General features: G+C 39.1%; 2 protein-coding genes and 1 long non-coding RNA gene across 3 annotated transcripts in view; all 3 read right to left on the bottom strand.

Moving 5' to 3' along the window:
• Positions 1 to 23,277, bottom strand: part of LOC311289261 — a 153,254-nt gene that overhangs the window by 86,476 nt on the left and 43,501 nt on the right. The gene's annotated exons all lie outside the window — the stretch shown is intronic.
• Positions 6,806 to 7,964, bottom strand: LOC311289878 (hatching enzyme 1.2-like; the record flags this gene model as incomplete). Its single annotated transcript, XM_084408134.1, has 5 exons — positions 6,806 to 7,196; positions 7,287 to 7,404; positions 7,485 to 7,625; positions 7,735 to 7,807; positions 7,896 to 7,964. The coding sequence occupies 5 exons, from the start codon at positions 7,962 to 7,964 to the stop codon at positions 6,806 to 6,808; spliced, it is 792 nt and encodes a 263-aa protein (XP_084264260.1).
• On the bottom strand, positions 14,787 to 16,473 carry LOC311289240 (uncharacterized protein). Its single transcript, XM_084407081.1, has 4 exons — positions 16,038 to 16,473; positions 15,818 to 15,862; positions 15,591 to 15,722; positions 14,787 to 15,392 (listed from the first exon to the last, which is right to left on the bottom strand). The coding sequence occupies exons 1-4, from the start codon at positions 16,408 to 16,410 to the stop codon at positions 15,091 to 15,093; spliced, it is 852 nt and encodes a 283-aa protein (XP_084263207.1). The 5' UTR covers positions 16,411 to 16,473; the 3' UTR covers positions 14,787 to 15,090.

The following is a 23,277-nucleotide window of genomic DNA, read 5'->3' as shown; positions in this document are numbered from 1 at the left end:
TTTTTATGTGAATATACAATAAAGTGTAATTTATTCCTGTGATCAAAGCTGAATTTTCAGCATCATTACTCCAGCCTTCGGTGTCACATGATCCTTCAGAAATCATTATAATATGATGATTTGATGCTCAAGAAACATTTATGATTATTATCAATGTTGAAAACAGTTGTGTACATTTTTATTTCATGATACTATGATGAATATAAAGCTCAAAAGAACAGCATTTATCTGAAATCTAAAGCTTTTGTAACATTAAACACTACCGTTCAAGAGTTTGGGGTCAGTAAGAATTTTTATTTTATTTTTGGGGGAAAGAAATAAAATAAATCAATACTTTTATTCATCAAGGATGAGTTAAACTGATCAAAAGTTACAGTAAAGACATTTATAATGTTAGAAAATATTCTATTTTAAATAAATGCTGTTCTTTTGAACTTTCTATTCATCAAAGAATTTTGAAAAAAAAAATTGTACACAACTGTTTTCAACATTGATAAAAATAATGAATGTTTCTTGAGCATCAAATCAAATTATAATGATTTCTGAAGGATCATGTGACACTGAAGACTGGAGCAATTATGCTGAAAATTCAGCTTTGATCACAGGAATAAATTACAGATTAAAATATATTAAAATAGAAAACAGTCATTTTAAACTGTCATAATATTTCACAATATTACTGTTTTTTTAATTGTTTTTTTATCAAATAAATGCAGCCTTGGTGAGCAGAAGAGACTTCTTCTAAAAACATAAAAAGGTAGTGTACACAAAAGTAAATCTAGTCTAGACCCGGTGGCGGCCATCTTGCTTGATGCGGAGAAGGCCGTTGACCGGGTAGAATGGGGCTTTCTTATGGCAGCCCTTTTAAGGTTCGGGATCGGGCCTGGATTTTGTAGCTGGGTGAAAACGTGCTCGGTTACTAACGTAACCTCGGTTCTCTCTAGAGGGAACGAGTACTGCGTAAAGCTTACGCTAGGGGGAAAACTCTTTTCCACGAGATATTGAAGCCAAAGAAATTATCCTTAATTTTGTATCATTGTAAAACGCGTTGCAGCAGCATACAGACATGGGCGAGACGGCTTGCGCGCCCATTGGCTGCTCTGCGGCAACTGCACCAGCCTATCGAGAAAGGCCCTTCATGACGTCAGATCCAATTGCGTCATGTCCCGCCGAAACGGGCGGGGCCTCAGGCTATAAATATAGCCCCGGGAGGCTGGTCTAGCTGGTTTTTCATCGCCGAAGCGAACCAAGCGTGATGCATGCACGGCAAGTTACGCAGTACTCGTTCCCTCTCTAGAGAGAACCGAGGTTACATTAGTAACCGAGTACATTCTCTTACGAGAGGTTCTCTCGTACTGCCTAAAGCTTACGCTAGGGGAACACAGTGTAAAACGCCGTGCGTGCTATGATTCAACACTAAAGTCCCACGGGCAGGTGCCCGGGGCTCATACAGTGCAATAATCATAAGGGACTCACAGAGAATCCGGGAAGAGGGGCTAGAATAGCATAATTCCTGTAATAATATAGTGCTCTAAAAGGAGCAGGTTATATAAAGTGTTACATACAGCCAGGGCGAGCTCGGCCTGGACTGATAAATATTGGGGAACTTACACACTGCCCACAGAGATATATGGTCGATCAGTGATCGATGCTCTAGCAGTTTTCAGCGTCCTGAGTCGATAGCATCGGTAGGTACAGCTGAATTATTAAACCGAGAGCAGCCTAGCCTGCAAAGCGGGAACCTCCAGGTTGTAAAACCTTATAAATGTAGACGGGGAGGCCCAGCCTGCCGCCATACAGATATCTTGTAAGGAAATCCCCGTGCTTTGACACCTAACGGGCATAGCAGACCCTTAGATGTATAAGCTAGCGCTATGGCATCAACTATCCACCTGGATAGACTCTGTTTTGACGCAGCTAGTCCCTTAGAACGTCTGCTGAATAAAACAAAGAGCTGCTCCGTCTGTCTGAAAACAGATGAGCGAGACACATAGGCTCTTAGTGCCCTGACCGGGCAAAGGAAGCCCGCGTCCCCTTCCTCATCAGAAACCGGCAGGGCCGACAGGGAAATGACCTGTGCCCTAGACGGTGTGTTGAGGGATTTAGGAACATACCCGTGTTTTGGTTTGAGTATGACTCTTGAGTCATTAGGCCCAAATTCCATACACGTCGCATTCACTGAGAGCGCTTGCAAGTCCCCTACGCGCTTTACTGAAGCAAGAGCCAGAAGAAACACTGTCTTGAAAGATAAGTGTTTTAGGTCTATCGACTAAATTGGCTCAAATAGGGCACCTTTCATGGCCTACAGCAGGTTGCTTTGGGAGAGCGAGCGGGGAAAGCCCCGTAGAGCAGTGGTTCTCAAACCTGTCCTGGCGTACCCCCAACACTGCACGTTTTCTTTGTCGCCCTAATCAAACACACCTGATTCAACTCATCAACTCATTATAAGATGGGTGAATGAGCTGATGAGTTGAATCAGGTGTGTTTTATTAGGGAGACAAAGAAAACGTGCAGTGTTGGGGGTACGCCAGGACAGGTTTGAGAACCACTGCCGTAGAGCTTGTCATGTCTGTGAGTGAATGTGGGCGCGGGAGAGCGGGCACATTTACTGCACTGAAAACACTGTCGGCGTGAGCTGACTGTGTGTGTGTCGGTTTCGTTTTTACAGAAACTGTGGGACATGTGTTGTGTAGTGTTTGCTGGCACTGGGTTGTGGGCACATACACTACGTTTGTTGCACAATCGACATGAGTCGATTTTATGTGTGCGGCCCGTGTGTGACGGGCTGTGCTTGTGTGTAGGAATGAACACTGGGTTGTGGGCATTTTTACTACACTCATAACACCATCGGCCGTGGCCGGAATACCAGAAAATACACTCTTTATGGGATTTATCTGGGTCGCCGTAAAAACGGCGTTTGTGTGCAGGCAAGCGGGCTGTGTTACCGACTTGTTTACTGCAGAATATACTGGAACAGTCGCAATTACTGGAACTGAACGAGCGAGAAGTTTCGGTGGAAGTCCGGCCGCAGCGGGACTTGAACACCGTCGTTTTCCCAGGCTGGCTAGGAAGACTTTGAGGCCTCGGGCTTCAACTCAATCTTCCTCGTCCATTTTTCGGAGAAGGTTGGCCTGGAAGATCTGCAGTATGGCCATGGAGTGTAGCGCAGAGACAGCCTGCCCGGCGGCGGTGTAAGCTCGACCGTGCAAGGCTGACGTCGTGCGGCAAGCTTTAGACGGTAGCGCCGTCTTAGCACGCCGTCCAGCAGAGGGCGGGCAAAGATTGGCAGCTACAGCTTCCTCCACAGGGGGGATAGAATGGTACTCCTTGTCTTTAGCACCGTCAACTACGGAGAATGCTGCAGACGCGGAAGTACACATTCTGGCTGAAAAGGGCGCGCTCCAGGACTTAGCGACTTCTTCATGAAGCTCAGGAAGAAAGGGCGCTGGTCTCGAAGGCGGCGAAGCGCGGTCCCCTTGCAGAAAATAGCCGTACAGTCGGTTGTGTGCAGGCTCCTGGGGCGTCGACCACTCAAAGCCGAGGCTCGCGACGGCCTGCTCGAGCAGACGCATGAGTTCTGCCTCAATGTTGGCTCTTTTCCCAGAGGGCCGGTGAGAAGAAGGTGCGAGGTCCGCAGAGCTCGACCAGTCCTCACTGCCCAACGCTAGGAGAGAGCAGCTGTCGTCCTCCAAACACCCAGCTTCCTCGTGGTCTCCTATGGCGGAAGCGGCGGCAGGCCACGGCCGCTGACCGGCGGTGAGAGACTCAGGTGAAGTAGGCGGCGAAGCTGGCGGGCACACCGGCGAGCTTTCGCGGGTTGGAGGCGGTTCCGGAACCCTGAGCGCGGCGCTTATTACGGCGCGGCAACGCAGTGGGTCGAGCGAGTCCGCAGAGTCGCCATAGGCATTAGCTCGCAATGATGGCAGCCACCTTCAGCGAGCGTGAGAGCTGCATGATCCTCACCCAGGCAGGAAACACAGATGACGTGGTGGTCCCCGTCGCTGAGTGGAGCTCGGCATGAGCCACAGAAAGTGCGAGGCATCTTGACACGCTCGGCTCTTTTAGTTAGAAATATGTGTGTCGTGGCGGCGAACACACACAGTAGAGAAAAAGGATATCGACGCCGGAAAGCGTGAGCAGGAACGGCGACTGAAGGCGGCGAGTTGTCGACCAGCAGCTTCAGGGCAATGGCTCGTCCCGCAGAAGGCTTATCAGACGGCGCGGCTTCTTCCTCTCGGGATCCAGCGATGCGTGAGCTTCGCTGAAGAGATGAAAAATCAGCTAGAACAGCCTCCCGGGGCTATATTTATAGCCTGAGGCCCCGCCCGTTTCGGTGGGACGTGACGCAATGGGCGCGAAGCGCCCTCATTGGATCTGACGTCATGAAGGGCCTCTCTCGATAGGCTGGTGCAGTTGCCGCAGAGCAGCCAATGGGCGCGCGAGCCGTCTCGCCCATGTCTGTATGCTGCTGCAACGCGTTTTACAATGATACAAAATTAAGGATAATTTCTTTGGCTTCAATATCTTGTGGAAAAGAGTTTTCCCCCTAGCGTAAGCTTTACGCAGTACGAGAGAACCTCTCGTAAGAGAACTATATATTCCAGTCCGAGGGCAGCAGTTTTGACAAATGGATTGGTGTCAGACTTTTTCCATCTCTCACCCGTCAGGAGTGTTCTTTGTCCCCACTGCTCTTCACGATATTTCTGGAACCACTGGCTCTAGCTATTCGCGCTAACACAGATATCAGAGGTGTTCACGCAGGGGGTATGGAACACAAGCTGTTTCTGTATGCCGACGACATCTTAGCAGTGTTAACTGATCCCATGCAATCTCTACCGGCATTGCTCATATGTGTTGAGTCATATTCAAGGTTGTCAGATTATAAAATAAATTGGTAAAAATCCTAAGGCATGCCGCTTTCAGCATCATGCCATTTTAGATACATTACTACATTCAATTTCAAATGTTTACCTTTGGGTATGAAGTATTTAGGAATATTATTAAACCCAAACCTAGAGGACATTATGCTTTCAAATATGGAACATCTCCTCCTAAAAATAAAAACAAATCTGGATAAATGGGGAAAATTTAATCTTACATTATGGGGTAAAATTAATGTGATTAAAATGGTGGTGGCCCCGCAGTTCAATTATGTGTCCATGATGTTACCTGTAAGAATTCCTTTAATTATCTTCTCAAATTGACTAAATATATGTAAAGATTTTCTGTGGAACAAGAAGAAGCCAAGAGTTAACAGGGAAAATAGGACAGTCACTGTGAATTGCTCAAATGTTTTCAGGAGAAATTTTGTATTTCATAGCACTACACCGCTTCTTAATTGACATAATTGTTTTGTTACTGAAAAGCAAAATGATTTCAAACAGTGTCAAAACCACCTTGCTGATTAGTAAAGTAGTTTAATCGTTTAACTATGCAAAGCAATGCTACTGCATTTTACACATTAAACTGTACACCACTACTAGTTAAAGAGAAGTCACATTTCAACTCTTTGAGATTTAACGGTTTGATCAAAAAAGTTCAGAATTCGATTTGACAGAAGTTGTGTATTTTATTTTGTAGTCCAGATGTTATAATCAGTTTTTTTTTTATCTTAACATCACAGACAAGAAGTTCTGAATCTCATTTACGTAGAGATTCTGGTTGGGAAATGTTTTCTGGTAACTGCTCTTACATTGAGTGATTTTGTTCACCTACAATGCCAGAGCGTTCCCGTCTGTCGTGTAACGTATGTGTTCAAAAGTCCCGCTCTTATAATTTTGTTATCCCCCAGCAAACAGTAACATCGTGTATGGTATCATTAAGCTGCTTGTTCATTTGTCACCTCCATGGATAGGAAGTAGATCCCTGATCTTGATATCATTCTTGTTTGTAGCGATTGGTATTTTCTTGTATCTTTGTCAATATGCAATTTTTTAACTGTTCTTTCTCCAGTCAAATAGTTCCACAATAACTAACATCATCTCTGCAACACACACCCGACACAGCATCGGCTCTGGCTCTTTTCACACTGATATTTTCCACGATTTATCCCAGTAATATTACTAGGGTCTTGTATGAGTGCCGAATTTTCCAGCATTCTGGCTCTGGCTTGTATTCACATAGAATCCTCCCCGGCAATTTTCTGGAACCAAAGTTCATTGTGAACGCAGCCCTTATTTGCACCAAACCTTCACGCCATGTCTAGAACTGCATCTTTGGCTGACTTTGTGCTTCAGGTGATCAGATTTATGTCTGCTTGGGACTTTCTCAATCTTTGGCAACTTTGAAAGTTGAATTTATTTTACTAGAGGATGCAAGAGCGACTGACTCCAGAAGAGGGTCTCGGCACAATAAAGGTCTTTAAAACTGAGGTATCAAACGGGAAAACTCCCTTTTCAGCTGTGAACATATGATTACACCAGAACTAAATCTCAAAAATCTTTCCAAAATCTACATTATAGCATTTTGCCACAAAAAAAAAAGTCATTTTGTTGAAATGTATAAATCATATACTGTGCCCAGTCCTCCAGTTCTCCTAAGGTTAAACCAGGTGGCTTTAATTAGGCTGCAGGATAAGCTTAATACTATGACACCTTTAATGTTGCCATCAAGCACTTTCTTAAACTTGACATTGAATCGCAAATAAAGTATGAGTTTGTCTTGCAGTGTAGCTTTATTTTTCCCAACCCAACACAATCACACATTTCAGAAATCCAACACCATTAAAATACAGAAACATAATCTCATTACATTATTCATCTACAGACACATGGACTATATAAAATGATGTGTGCAAGCCTCATCATCAGCATCCATACAGCTTCTGAATCCTCAGAACGTCAATTTTGGACAATCCCTGCCTCTGTCCGATTTCCACAGTCGCATCAGGAATGGGAGTGATGGTTTCCAGCCAGGGCTGAATGGCGAAGGCAGTTCTTCCATAGTGCATGATGGAGCCGTAGTCGTATGGAGTGTTTTGGTTGTTGGTGTTCTGTTTCTCGAAGTTGTAGGCCATATCAGGAGAGATGTTCTCAAAGTTGATTCTGACATACTTGTCACGGTCGCTCCTGGTTTGCTCGTGGTAAAAGCCCAGGGCATGATTGAGCTCATGTTGTACGATGCCATTGTAAATACAGCCGTCCCTTTTGAGGGAGACCACCTGTTTGCCACCAGTTCTACTTAGAGCAGAGAAGCACCTGAGAGGAGAGAGGAAATAAAGGGGTTAAATAGTGATCTGTTAAAGGTCTGTTAAATGTTTCTTGTTGGTATAGTACGATTGTTCTTACCCATCCTTGTTCTCAATACTGATGTAGTCGGTCTGAGATGATTTGGCCACAAAGCGGATGCAGGTTTTGGCGTGAAAGACCGACATGGCGCTCGCAATCACTGATTTGTCCGAATTGGCTGTAAAAAGGGTCCACAGGTTTAAAATGGCATCTAAATGAATCACAGATATGTTCAATGAATGAAGGAGATTCACGTACAGAATTCCCTGCTCACTATGTAAGGGATCTCCACTATGTTGTTAGAGTTTTTCTTCCAGAAACAGTTGTTGTTGAGGCAGTAGAGAGCATTTCTGGTTTTGGGAAACAGCATATCTCTTTCAATCAAGAGCTCAGAAGATCCTGTATTTGAAGAGCAATATATTGATGAAATAATGCAATATATTCATGAATCCCGATCACTTTTTTAGAAATGTGACCCATTGCTGGCTTTATCTACAAGATGCTTCACCATTGTTGGTTTCTAAAATCCTTGTAGTGATGTCCACAGGTTCAGGCTCTGATACAAACACACCATCAAACATCTGCTCCTGGTGGTAGAAACAGAGATGTTTAAAACGACTCATTTGAGGACTGTTAACCGTTTAAGGGAGAGACTAGAAAGGACCTTACCATGAGAGGAGACGCCTGGGCGACGCCAAAAAGCAGCAGCAGAATGGAGAGGGAGGCTCTTGTGTCCATGTTGCCTCAGTGTGTGGAGATGTTCAGGATGCTCCTGTGCTGAGATTTGATGCCTGTGAGCTATTCTGTCTGGACTTTATATTCACCCGAGTAGGTGGGTCTACTGGAGGATTATGCGTAGGGTCTTAGTGTCCAGAGTCTAAAGTGTGTGCCTACAGGGAGGAAACTCTGTCCTCGCCCGTTGGTCCAAAACTTGACACAATCACAAAATATACCTCAGTTTGTTTAACTAATTCACTAAAATGGACACGCTGTAGCTTTTGGACTTTACCACGTGCCCTAAGACAGTGGTGTACAGTAGACTTGTAGTCAAGACCGCCTAAACCGAGACCAAGACACTACCAAGACCAGAGGGTATCGAGACCAAGACAAGACCAAGACCAAGACAGACCAAGTCAAGACCAAGACCAAGTCGAGACCAAGACCGAGACCAAGTCGAGACCGGAGAAAAAAAAAAAAAAACAGACTAGTGTTGAAGCTAAGCAATAACTATGAATTCAAGAACATAAGCATACTAGGGTTCAGCCGCAGTTTACATTCAATACATATTAGACGGTATTACTTCAACTACACAGGCAGAACTATACAGAGACAGACCATGTCATGTGTGTGACTGTGAGCTCACTGTAAATGTTTTTGCAGACTGGGTGAGATCAACTGTGTAGCAATTGCATGACGGCTGTTACTGCACTATTAGAGGATTGAGACTCCCTTAACTTTTGTGTAGGCTACTGTTGAGGACTGACATGACTGGTACTGACTGGTTCATCTGACAAAACATCAAACACCTCCAACACCATCTTGCTCCTCCAACAACTGTCTAAAGAATAAGAAATATGTAACCAATTGAAATTATACTTAATGTGTAGATGAAATTGTAACATCAAATTAAAGATACACAATTATAAACTTGGATTAGGCCTAATGTTTAGTCAACACAACGGAGATATGCAGATGATATTTAAAAGACCATTTATTTAGTCTAACACCACCATCCTAAATACAATACTGTAATCAAACAACACACACACACACAGAGATATCAAAGACACAAATTCATCTAAGCAAATGCCTGCCTATTAGGGGTGTGACGAGACGCTTACTCCACGAGACGAGACGAGACACGAGATTGGGTTCACGAGAACGAGACAAGACGAGATTTTTACACAATTTTTAAGAAATCCTCAATGATGAAATATATGAATGGAAAATAGTCTTTTATTCAACTGAAAATCACAAAATGCAAAACAATTTAGGTTCATTTTGAAATCAACTTGTAATGAATGTTATTTTACTTCTATTTTAATGAATTCTATGCAGTAAAGGACCTGCAAACACTGCAAAATGTTTTGCTATAAACTCTACTGTCTGGCTTCTCCCCTGTACGATTTCACATGAGAAATCTAACTCCTTTCCACAAATCGAACATAAAGAAAAATAAAACAGTATAAATAAAATAAATATAAATAACTGAAATAACACTTTAAATGCAAACAGTAAGTGTGTATCCATAATCAAAGTACTGCTCTCTCAAAACTACAAGTTCAAACAGAAACAATTTTTTTTTTTTTCAAGCATGAAAAAGAGATAAAATTAACTACACAGAACAGACTAAGATTTTGGTCATGTTCTTTTTCAAGAATATAAGCATGTCGACGATTTCTGGCAGCATTTGAGACCTTTGGGCAGTAGCTAACTAGCACGATATGAGGAAAAGCTGCGATGTGCGATAACATTGTTTAATATTGCGATGTCGATATGACTTGTGATATGTGAATGTTAGCTATACTGTTCCCATGTCTTAGTGCTTTAATATGTTCTTTGCGCGATAGGTCAAATGTTTATTACCTGCCTGGTTCAGATTAGACTATTTTAGCGCGATTTTGGCACGATCCGTTTCGTGGAGATTCGTAAAGGACAACGGGCGTCGGGACGCAAGATTCGATCGTTTCATTTCGAATAGTGTGTCATAGTGGGCGACAACCTACGCGTCTGCGATGCTCCAGGACATCATGACAGAAAGACTAGCATGTTTAACTTTAACGGTCCTCCACGACGGGTTGAGTGTGAGCGTGAGTGAGTGAGAGTGCGAGCAAGAGCAACAGTGAGTGTGCGTGTGTGCGCCCGCCAGTGAGCGTGTGTGTGTGTGTGTGTGTGTGTTCGCGCGCGAATGAGTGAGCGAGGGACAGTGAGTGTGTGTGTGTGCGCGGAGTGTGTGTGTGTGATTGGCCCGGCACACAAATGATTTAAAAGTGGCAGGGGCATCTTCAATAGGCTTCTAATTTCACCCTCACTCACGAGACAAAGTTTTACCTCGACGAGAAATCTCGTCGCGTTTTAATCTCGCGAGATCTCGTAACACGAGATCTCGTCACACCCCTACTGCCTATCTCTGCCGATTTCGGAGTCTCCAAATGAATCCATTCTGCAACTTTTAAATACATAATAAAATGTTTAAAAATGAAATTATAGGCTTAAGTGCAGGATCCGAAAGTTGGTCGTTTTGTCGCTATGGTTACACACACACACACACACACACACACACCGTTTGCGGTGCGCTCAAAGTCATCTGTCAGTTGTGCAGTTACCCAAAATCTCCTGAATGAAGTTAAAACCCATCATGTCACTGATATGTGTTTTTTAAATCAAGTGATCAAAGTGCTCGTTGCCGCTGCGATCAGTGGCGCGGATAAGTGTTTTCTCGTGTGGCTCGCGCACACACCGCACCGTCTTCACTCGGACGCGCGCTTCAATCTGTTCCGTTGCGGATAATAATATTGCATTATCGAACGTTGTGTCCTCGTGGATATTGTAGTATTGTATTGCTAAATCCCCCGACCACTATGTCCGATGTCGGTCTGAGACAGCGAGACCTAGACAAGACCGAGAGGTCCGAGACCAAGACAAGACCAAGACCAAGGACCGTCAAGGCCGTGACAAGACCGAGACCACGTAAAAGTGGTCTCGAGACCGGTCTCGAGACCAAGACCGGTCTCGAGACATACATCACTAGTGTACAGGGATGGTCCACAATACCTTAAATGTGCTCTGTAGGTTGATTACAAATAAATCCTTATATGTGAAAACATCTGAATTTACTATAGAGATTAGTAAATGACCCCAAAAATATTAGCAAGATGGACAAATAGTTATTTAGTAGAAAAGAATTTGCTTATAGCTAAATTGAAAGCTTTTGATTTAACAGGGAAAATAGAACAGTCACTGTGAATTGCTCAAATGTTTTCAGGAGAAATGTAGTATTTCATAGCACTACACCGCTTCTTAATTGACATAATTGTTTTGTTACTGAAAAGCAAAATGATTTCAAACAGTGTCAAAACCACCTTGCTGATTAGTAAAGTAGTTTAATCGTTTAACCCTCTGGGGTCTGAGCTGTTTTCTGGGCCCTGGAGGTGTTCTGACATGCTCTGACATTTGTGCTTATTTCTGTTACTTGTGACATTTTCATGGCTAAAGTCTAATTACACTGTATTCAGCACAAACTCTGCTACAATAATATATCAGCAGCATGTGTGTAAAAGTTTGTAGTTTTGAGATAATGACATTTATGCGTGGTTTGTAAAAATAAAATTTTCAAAAGTCTTGTGAAGAAATAATCAGTATGGGTTTCATGACCTTATTTCAGTGAGAATTTTTTTTTGTATGACGTAGCCTAGAATATTTGCTCTAAAACTATGTGAAAATCACCCTGACTGCTTATTCAGATAAGACAATATATTGATTTAAAATTTTTACGACGTGTTTTGTGTGATAAAGCTTTATCCGCTGAGGGGCGGATCACCTCATTAATATGTAAGCTTTTCACACCTGAGAAAGACAAAGACACTCCCTAATGGCCCTATTAGGAGCTTATCAGGGCCCATCATTCTGAGCAACCTTGCACAAAGAATGAGGAGATTTAAAAAAAAATGGCTTTTAGATTGTTCGGATTTATTTACAACACAAAATAATCCAAAGATACACAACAAATGACAAAAAAGCACTCATTGAAAACAATGATCCAAAGAACGAGACCTTTGTGCCATTCCTAAAAACATTGTACATACCTTTCATTTCCAAGGTGTTTGATTTTCACTTTACCATGTTCATGTACAGAGACTCATGTGAAAGTTGAAGTAAGCAGGACTCAGTGGCATGTGGGCCCTGAAAGAAAAAAAGTGAACATACTGATATCAAGAGAAAGGCCTGCACGATTTTGGGAATACATTTTAGAATTTTCTGGTTAAAATTGCTTTTTAAAATTCACAGAATACACACACACACACACACACACACACACACACAAATGTTTCCAACAATATATAATATAATGAACACCAGGTTTGTTGTGCATTGTAGGTAAAGGCTATGTGCAGTGCTGCATAAAATAATAACAATAACCTATAGCAGCCTATAAATCTTCCAAAAGATTTCAGTAACAACTAAGCTAGAGAAAAATATATTGATTATCATGTTACTTCAAATGTTTCCATTCGTTATGATGATATGAAATGAGATAATAGTAAAAACATGAAGCCGTTTGGTACGAAACGCGATCGCGATCCAAAATATGATACATTCAAACGCGATCGCGCTCAAATATAAAACATTATGGTTACCATATACATATCTACGTTTGAGCAGATATCCACAAACACAGTAACAGTAAACACGGGTCTAAATATGATAATATTCACCATTTATCTAGCAACAGTTCAACTGCAATGTGAAATTTATGCAACAATAACAAACTAATATGTAAGAATTTCTTACCTTACATCTTTCTTGTCTTCAAATCGTGTTCTTCTTCTTCTGGGGTAAATCCAATGTAAGCTCACGGCGCGTCTTTCAAACTCGACGAAAAGCAGAGACTTGTGAAGTGTTTTGGTGTTTTGTTTTTGTTCGCGTTCCATGTGGAGATTTGTAAGTGAATATCTTTTGCGCGAGTGGGCGTGTTCAAATTAAAAATAATTAGGGAGCGTTTGAGAAGCTGGACATCTTGTTGGTTTTATACAAATTACTTAAACAGAGAATATTTGTTTTCAGTTTGAATCCGATCATTTAAAAGTACACACTTAAATGTTTATAAAGGTATATGGCTCATAAATGTGTGACAAGTATTCGCTGAGTTTTGTTTCAGTTTATAGACGTGCTCAAGAAAAAAAAGTTCACCGCGAGGGAGAGGCAGAACGCACACCCTGTTTATTTTCTTTATTTTACAAAAGCACAATGTTTTGATTTGATTGTAAGTGGACACATACAAAAGTAAAAATATCACAGATTCTTTTTTTATATTTCTTTTTTCTGTATGACCATAAATGACGGAGTAATTTAAGTTTATAGTGCTACAATGTGAAGAAAATCCAGCAAAACGCAGGGGCGCGTTTGCCGACCCCAGAGGGTTAACAGGTGGAAAGAAAATATGCTGAAAATTGTGTCATATGAAAAATTCTTGGCCAGGATTAATGATGATATGGAGGGTTTTGACAAATCTTGGGGGACGGGTTTGACTGAGATTGATGGATTTTTTTATTTTTTAGTGCACTTCTCTTTTGTTAAGTTTATTATTTTTGTGGTAATAATATACTTAATAATTTGTATTGTATCTTTTTTTTGTCTATCTGTTGTGTTTATTAATAATGGGCCCAAAATGCAAATGTGAATTAATCATGTGTTTGGAAGCTGCTTTTTTTTTTTGTGGGTGTTTGGTTTTGTTTTGTTAAAAATGTTAAAAATAAATAAAGACTTCAATTATAAAAAAAAGGGGCCGGTTGCACCAGCTGTGCGTAAGTTACAACTTAGCCTAGTTTTGACGTAAATGGACACTAAGATATGACTCACGCATTTCTAAATATTTTTTCGTTGCACCATTAAACTTAGTTGAAGTGTAACTATGTATAAACTAAATATTTATGGCAGCCTCCGATCAGGAGTAACGGTTGGAATAAAATATCAGACAGACTGAACTGCATCAATAAGCTCTTCTTTTACCTGACAGACTTCAATTCTTTAGACATATGTGATGCTGACATTTACACTCGCCTAAATTTTAAGAGAGAGAGCATTATGTGAAAAGATTGCTTTGTTAACGGCTCTTTAACATGAACCCATCCTAAACAGCCCGCCGCTGTGTGCATCGGTCCCATCAGTCCATGTTGTGCATGTCAAATATCAGTCATAATCAATAAACATAAATTCTTATGTTTTTTGTATCAATATTTATTTATTGATCCTTATCAATTTAATTTCAAATACAGTTTCTGAATGTTATTTACATATAATTTTATTATAAAATTTTGTTATTCAAAATGATCTTATGTTATTCATGATCAAGTAGGCTATCGTATTTAATGTAAACTTATTTTTTACCGTTAGTAACGTGAGGAAAAATAAGTTAGAATTAAGGATAAACTGAAATTCACAGCATTTCAACACAACTTCTGCTCATGTATTTGAAGGCTGCTATTGGATAATCGAGGCTAAACGTCATATTATGTGACTACGCATTACTTTACAGAGAGCTTACGACCTACTAGCTACATTCTGCCTTACGAACAAATGGTGCAACGGAACAAAGTACAGAGTTAGTTACAAACTAGCTAGTAGTTACTAAGCCTCTAGTGTGGACTTTATGTTCCAATTTAAGAAAGAACTAACGAACAGCTGGTGCAACCCTACCCTGGTGGGTATATTCCCTCTCACAATTATTTGGGGGTAGGCTCCGTCCCGATGGGATTAGTTTTTTGGGGAGCACAAGACAGGAATCATGACAAGTATTGTTGAGGAAATATTCATGAAAATATGAGGAAAAGAAAATGCCAGTGTCTCTTATTTATTTATGTAGGATGAAAAGATACAGATGAAGGATCAGTAACAAGCTGCACTTAAAAAGGTATTATTTAACATTCTAGATTTACTACTTTAACAAAACACTTTAGAGTCACGTGATATTCATGGCTCCTGTTTCTCTCAGTGCTGAAAGTCTTTATACAAACTTACATGTATAGACAGCTCAGACTTTTATATCAGTAATAAAATTTCAAACCCACATTAGTCCTCATTAATACAGGTTCATATTAATGATGTTCATTTTAAATCATACGCTGAAGGTTCAGAATTATTGGAATCACATTCTGCAAAGCTCCTGTTCTCTTAAGGGAAACAGTAGGAAACCACTGAAAGTGTTGTGGTTATTCTCGTTATCAAATAACCTCCTGTTAGACCAAAGTTTCACATAGACAACATCTCCAACCTCCAGGATCAACACAACTCCATTAGAGGAGTGTAACACATTCTGAGCCTGATGAGCATGTGCCATAACCACACTCTCTCCATTCTTAACAATGACTGCAGTTGCTGAAGTTCCGCCATCACCACGCACAGTGAATCTGAACATGTACGCTCCTTTCAGTGGGGCTGTGAAAACACCTAAATCAAATAACAAGAGATACAGAATCAGATGTTTCCCGTATGATTGCTTTATTACCAAGCACACTGTGTAATAGAAAGACGGCAGATCATTTAATTCTCTTATACACATTACACAACTGCAGAGAGGTCTGAATGGAGCAGAAGGGTTTTCATTACTATAAACTGAGTTTTATGACTCATTTCATTGATAATTACCTGTAACTGGGTTGTAGGCGTTCCCTATGTTTGTGAAGACGTTCCTGTAGGTTAGTGTGATTTCAGTGGTAAAAGGACCGATATATCCACTGCCAGATTTCATCAGTGCAGCTGAAAAAGCTATTTCTCTGTCTGTTATTGAAAAACATAAGCAATATTATGATAAATTAATCTATTACACTGAGAATGTATACACTGAATTTAACATCATTTAAGCACAGTTTCACCTCTATTTTCCTTTCTCAACTCCACCAGAGTAAGATTAGAAATTTCTGTAAAAGAATACAATTTCTGTTAAATTACATTTACTCAGCTTATTGTAATAGATAAAAACAATTTACACAGTATACACTCAATTTTACACTAACATTTACACTATGCAATGTATTGCATTGTTATTTTACTTTGAAGATCATTGATAAAAGAGTGAATGTTTTGGTGAGGTACCATCATTTTTCTTGTTCATCTCTTCCAGAATAAATGTCTGTTGTTCACTCAGTCTCGTCTCTAAAGCTCTGATGTTTCCTTTCTGCTCTGTAACTGTGGCGGTCAGTTCTCTGATGTTCACTTTCTGCTCTGAAACTGTGGCGGTCAGTTCTCTCAGCGCTGCATGGATGTCAGTGAAGAACAGATGGTAGTTTTGTTGGCTGTCAGTTGAAGCTTCATCTCTCAAAGTGTCTGTTTGAGGTGGATTCTGTCTTCCGTCCTCAGATCTGAGCTGTTGACTGATCTCATTCTCATTGAGTCCTCCATCTACCTGATGCTGTACGACACACACAAAGGTTTCCAACAGCAGCAGTAAACATACTAAACCCTTCATTCTTCACTGATGTTTGTTTCCAGCTCTTGCTCTGTCATCCTCACAGCCTCTCATGTTGCTTTTATAGTGTCCTGATTTACTGTCTTTTGTACATGATTTACATTTGCTCCAGAAAAATAAGTAGTTCAAGTTAATTGTTAATCATAATCAAAGGGATGTTCCGGGTTCAGTGGATGTTTATCTCTATTTACAACATTTGTTGATCTCAACAGAAAATAACTTTAACTCGTCTGTTTTTTTATATATGGGTCAATGACGTATAAGGATTTTCGACAGGTCAATTTTAAAATACAAAAAAAAAATTATATCTGTTGCAATTGTTCAAACATTAAGGATGTTGTGTACACCTAAATTCATTAAAAAAAAATCAATTTAAGTGATTTTAGTGTTTTTTCATCTAGATGAATTGTCCGTAGCCTTAAAAAATGTCATGTGGTGCGACTGTGATTTATCTTAAAATTAATTAATTTCCTTAACATGCTTAAATTTTTTTTTTTACAAATTCTTAGTAATTAAAGTGTTTAGAAACCAAGTTTTGCATTTCTTTTGAGTTTTTGTAAATAATGATCTCGTTTTTTGGTCTATAATTTCTGAGTTGCCTTCTTAAATCTAGTTAACAGACTTACTTTTCCTGTAAATCACATAAAACTGATATAAATGTTTTAAAAATATAATTTACTAAAGCATACTGTATCAGTGATTCATATTTCAGCCACAGAAATAAGATATTTTATTTTACATTTAATACAGTGATTGCTTTTATTGGTCGCACCACATGATAAGTGGTCGCTCCAAATGACACGAAGACCTTATATAGTTAAAAATCTATTTAAAGAGATCAATGAACAATACATTTTATACAAAAAAAATTGTTTTAAACCAGATTTCATACAAATTTCACAGAATTTTCCTGAACATAAACTTTTTTTGTAAATAAAAATCACATCAAAAACACAAGTGCACCATTTCTTTTAACTTGACTTAGAATTTCTTTCTAACAAATAATAATGTAATAGATATAAATTATTTCATAAAATTATTGTATACAGGTAACATTTGGGGTCAATAGTTTTTTTAGGTCATACCACATGACATCCAAATTTGGCAACTACATACCAACCATTGCAAAGGTTTCTTTTTTTTCCCAATTTGAGAGAATTACAAACCTGCTTGCTGCTTCCATGGGTCCTTGGTAAATTGGTATACAGATGGTGGACAACCAGAATGCCTAATACCGCCGCGCCAGCTGCCGCGGCGAAATCACCGCGGCGAAAATAAACCAGCCGCATTTCAAAGTCGTTCCCAAAATGACCGCCAGGTGGCGCACAGGGACATTGTGCAAAACAGCAGCAATTGCCGTATTTTAAAATGTAAGTGGGTTAAATATAAAACCTTAAGCCTAATAGGCATATTTTTCATATATATAAATAGGCCTATAAGGCTACGACAGAATAGAACCGAAGATAGAATCAATTTTAGAACTGAAAAAATAGAATCAAAAGTTAAAAATAGAGACGATATTAGGAGCAATGACGCTGAATATTTTTACTATTCTATTGAGGAATTAGATAAATGAAGAGCTCTGGTGAGCGATACAATTGCATTGTAATTTCTAGTGATTTCAAAAGCAGCGGAACGCGTTTTAGTTAAGATCCTGGTTTCAATGCCCTTAATGTATTAGGCTACTGCTTTAAAAAAAATTCACAACGCGTTTTGAGATTGTTTTGAATTAAACATTGAAGTTTAAAATGTAGTGTTTTGGCACACCAGGCCGAGTGGCGTTACGCATTGTTCAAAAATCCGGTTTTATTCTGGCATGTTGAATTGGCGTTACAATTTTGTTTTAGATTTATTAGATTTAGATTTTAGATTTCGTTAGATTTATTTTTCTCATAACAGCTAAAATAACTTAATATATGCCTTGTCTTAATATGACCTACTTAATATAGGCAATAGGCATATAATAGCCTATATAATAAATTAGCAAAACTTGGCCACTAAATATTTAATTTTCAATTATTTTAATTATCACAATTAAAGTTTTAATTTTATTAAATTGAACAAGCGCAACAATCAGCATTTAATCAAATATTCTAAAAGATGTAGCCTATTATTAATAATAATGTTATTTCAACATAATATTTCGTTTTTTCGACATAATATGTGTGCGTGCAACAAGCAAGATGTGTATTTGTAAATCCGGTGATGCGTGCATTGATTTTTATCAATAAACAAGTGTTTTCTGACAGTGTCGACTGCAAAGATGAAGTTGACGATCGCCATATTTGTAGTGAACGCACCTAGAGAGAAATGCACATAAAGACATAATCAGAGAGTAGCCTTTTTCTTTTCGTTTTGAATTATTTCGTTTGAAGACATTTCAAGCTCTGTGTATTTTATGTATTTATCATGTCTGTGTGAGGCATACGCTGAGTTTCGTTAAGTTAGGATGAGATGCGCTCCAGCTGACGTGCAATGCAAGTGACCGCGCGGGCGCCTCCATGATTAGTGTCTGTTATATTTGTTTCTCTTACTTATTAAATATTAAATATTTTAACAAATATGATACTAAATGAGATTATTTAATGGCTACAACAGTATAGTAGGCCTATAGACTCTATTTGTACAAATTGCTGCACATTAATTTAATTAAATGAAACCTTGTAACGAATTCACATTGTAGGGTAGACTATGTACAGTTGAGACACCTTAAATAACTTGCGTTCGCAGCAAGCACAAGTTGTGATTTTTGCTGTGCACTTGCATATTAGTGTCAGCTGGGAAGGAAATATAGAGACCAGACCTCTTGGAACTTTAATTGAATACATAGCGTTGGTAAAGCATACTGAAATTACATCCCTACAAATGTATTAGGCCCTACTGAAAATAAATGTATCGAATTTAAGCAAAGTAGCCTAAATGTTAAGACTGTAAGCCCTTTGCTTTTTTACGTAGCCTATAAAGGATTCTTATAGCCGACTTTGTGTTAATATAATTTGTAGAGAATTTTTTTTAACTCAAACATTAACACTGAAATAAATGAAACTAAATTATTGTAAATTTTTTGGCACACCACGACGAGTGGCGCTATGCATTGTTCTAAAGCCAGGTTTTATTCTGGCATGTTGAATTAGTGTTCGACAAACGCGGCTGCGCGTTCATTTGAATGAAGAGCGCTTCTCGCTCGTTTGAGCGAACACACACTGGAACGTTAGGCCATGTCGCAACGAGTGAATCGTGGCCGAGTGGTTGAACTTACGTTACGATCATTTAGATGACACGGGTTCGAATCCCGAACTAACTTGGACTACTGATATTTGTATATTAGCCTATTAATGCATTTTATAGTGTATTGTTGATGCAGAGAGATTTGTCTAGTTCTAAAACATAGTTTTTTGCTTATAGCCTATTTACAAAATAAAAATCACCATGCATTTCCATTTTACACTAAGGAACAAATATTATACAATGACTTTACTTCTGTAGCCTATAATAATTCCAATCGTAATTTCAAAAGCAGTTCTGTTAAAATTTGTATATATATATATATGACGTTTAAACGACAAACAATAAAATCAGAACCAGTATTCTGTTGCGTTCATGGGGCTCGATGGTGTTTTAAGCCCCCAATGGCTCCTTAGAGGCAACTAACCCTATACCCTCAACCTTAAAGGGATACTCCACTTTTTTTGGAAATAAGCTCATTTTACAACTCCCCCAGAGTTAAACAGATGAGTTTTACCGTTTTAGAATCCATTCAGCCGAACTCCGGGTCTGACGGTACCACTTTTAGCATAGCTTAGCACAGATCATTGATTCTGATGAGTCCAGTAGCATTTCTTTCAAAATGACCAAAGAGTTTCAATATTTTTCCTATTTAAAACTTGACTCTTCTGTAGTTAAACCGAGTACTAAGATCGACGGAAAATGAAAAGTTGCGATTTTCTAAGCCTATATGGCTAGGAACTACTCTCATTCCAGCGTAATAATCAAGGAACTGTGCGGCCGTACCATGGGTGCAGCAGGCGTAATGATATGACGCAGCGCCTGAAAATAGTCCCCAGCTCGGTAACTTCTTCCAACGTGACCGGGACTAAGTTTGTCTAACCTATTAGACCTATTTTCAGGCGCTGCGTCATATCATTACGCCTGCTGCACTCATGGTACAGCCGCACAGTTCCTTGATTATTACGCTGGAATGAGAGTAGTTCCTAGTCATATAGGCTTAGAAAATCGCAACTTTTCATTTTCCGTCGATCTTAGTACACGGTTTAACTACAGAAGAGTCAAGGTTTAAATAGGAAAAATATTGAAACTCTTTGGTCATTTTGAAAGAAATGCTACTGGACTCATCAGAATCAATGATCTGTGCTAAGCTATGCTAAAAGTGGTACCGTCAGACCCGGAGTTCGGCTGAATGGATTCTAAAACGGTAAAACTCAACTGTTTAACTCTGGGGGAGATGTAAAATGAGCATATTTCCGAAAAAAGTGGAGTATCCCTTTAAACCTACCCATCCCCTCGCTGCCTGGAAGGCGCCGTTGGGGGCTTAAAACACCAAGTGCCGTTGGTTCCAGTGGCAGTAATGCATCCACGGCTTTTCAAAATGTCACAAAGCGTTTTGAGATTGTTTTGAATGAAATATTTAAGTTTATAATTAAGTGTTTTGGCACACCACGACGAGTGGCAAACTCTTTGTTTTGTTTTGCAAACTCAGCTAGCCTGTGGGGGGTTTGGAGAAGGCAATAGTTGCTTTATCGTGGGGGTGCAGGACAGAGGTGTTAATGTTCCGTCTTTCATATGGAGAGTGTCGGAGCCAGCCTGATGAGCAGGCAAAGGCAAAATTCTTCTAAGGATTAATCTCAAAATCTCCAAAAGTCCATATGTAGGCCCTATATCTTATTAAATTATAAATATTGTAGTTTTATTGATTGTATTTAAAGGTTTTCCACACACAATTTCAATTTAGCAGATACAGAGCTCTTTAATTCGCGACCCACCTCGTTTTATTGTAAGGTGAATTCAGCAAGGCATGCTTTATCTTTGAAGGAACAAAAGCTATTTGTTACAGTTTTTCTTTCGTGATTTGTGTGGATGACACAGTGACATACAGTATTATCAGCTGTATGGTGTTTTTTTACGCTGAAATGCTTAATTTCGAGAAAGACCCGCCGCGCGCAGTGAGGGAGACCAAACTTACTAAAAAAATATCCAGCGCGAGGGAGAGGCAAAGAAAAACGCCTGTTCTTAATTTATGTTGCTTTGCACTTTTTTCGTTTTGTACCGTTTTAATTTTTTTATTTAGCTGCAATTTCTTTGACAATAGAAATTTAAAATGTTGCAAGAATAAGATTCTGTGTTTCTTATTTTGCATCACAAAGGGAATAAACTCTATCGATGCAACCCTGTTTAAATAAATAAACTGACACTTTATTCGTACCTTGAAATGTGCGATGGGTTTTCAAACTTAATTAATTTTCTTTTTCTTTTACATTTTCATTGTTTATTTTTTAATTGAAAGCAATACTGTATAGAAAGTATTTTTCTGATTTGTTCGATCTGTTTTGAAAAATGTCTTCCGTTGCTATGGCCGGGTATCACTGTCAGTCATCTCAATCTCGTGAATGATTCACACACACACAAAAAAGCGGCTCAATTGGAATGTAGCAAATTTATGTTGTAATGTACAATTGATAATTAAACAAGATGATTGACTTTAATAAACAGATGCATATTTAAGCATCAAGAACGGAAAAACATAAACACTGTCGGCTACACTGAGATTCGATCTCAGATCGTTTGAAGCTCCGAAAGGCTATTGTTAATGCATTGACCACAGAGCTATCGTAAGAATAGAATAGTTGAATAGTTATAGCCTACCACTCGGTCACGGATTTGTTTTGTTTTATTTTGTTTGAAATGGATTTTTACATGTTTTGCTTTCGTTAATGTTAACCAATTCTGTAGTAGCATAATAGGCCTATATTTTTCCCTAAAAGTTTGTTTTATTCTCTGCTTTGTTTGTTTATATTTTTACATATTCAATCAGTCTCATTTTTGTTCAAATAATGAAAAAAGTTTTTTTTTTTTTTTTTTTTTTTACAAGATCTTGCGCCACGTTTTTTTAATTTATTATTATTATTTTTTAAATAAACAGATAGGAAACTTACCTTTTAAAATGCCGCAGTTGCTGCTGTTTTGCCCTGTCACTTGCGCCACCCGGTATAGCCTAGTCATTTCGCGAACGACTTTGAAATTCGACTGGTTTATTTTTGCTGCGGCAGTAGGCCTAATAGGCATTGTGGTTGATTATTTATTAAAGAATTCAATTGATAATCATAACAACATGTAAGCCTATTTAATTCTGAATATAACAAAGAATGCTTAAACCGACTAACATCGGTTAGTAACTGCAAGTCCTGAAAATGTTTTAATTTTACGGTAAATTATTTTAATTTATTTCACTGTTATGTTTCAGTTAATAAATCTACAAATTAAAATAACACGAAATATTGACAAGTAGCCTAACCTATTGACATAGCCTTTCTAAATTATAGAAAAACTGGGCTACACAATGTTAATGTGTGTCTGCTTTGTTTAAATTTAATGAATTTTAATTCGTTTAACTACAATATTTATCTTGAATTTATCTGTGACCTCAGCTCAGATTACTGCCGCGGCAGATTACGTCATAAAGAGAATAAACTGACACTTTTCAAAGTCTGTGATTACAGCGCCACTCAGCGGTAAAAGGCAGCAAATACACATCCCAATTTTGCCGCCGCGGGAACGGCGGCGGTAAAAGTCTCATTCTGGTTGTCCACCATCTGTATGATGTAACGTCCTGTGTTTGAATAGTTTTCAACA

Source organism: Rutilus rutilus (assembly GCF_951802725.1).
Source record: "Rutilus rutilus genome assembly, chromosome: 4".
Taxonomy (NCBI): Eukaryota; Metazoa; Chordata; class Actinopteri; order Cypriniformes; family Leuciscidae; genus Rutilus; species Rutilus rutilus.
This window is presented reverse-complemented; position numbering and strand designations above follow the sequence as displayed.

Coding starts and splice junctions, on each gene's coding strand:
- LOC311289240 (XM_084407081.1), bottom strand. CDS start 16,410: ATGAAGGGTTTAGTATGTTTACTGCTGCTGTTGGAAACCTTTGTGTGT. Junction 15,723..15,817: donor GTTGAGAAAGGAAAATAGAG/GTGAAACTGTGC, acceptor TTTCAATAACAG/ACAGAGAAATAGCTTTTTCA. Junction 15,393..15,590: donor CGCCTACAACCCAGTTACAG/GTAATTATCAAT, acceptor TATTTGATTTAG/GTGTTTTCACAGCCCCACTG.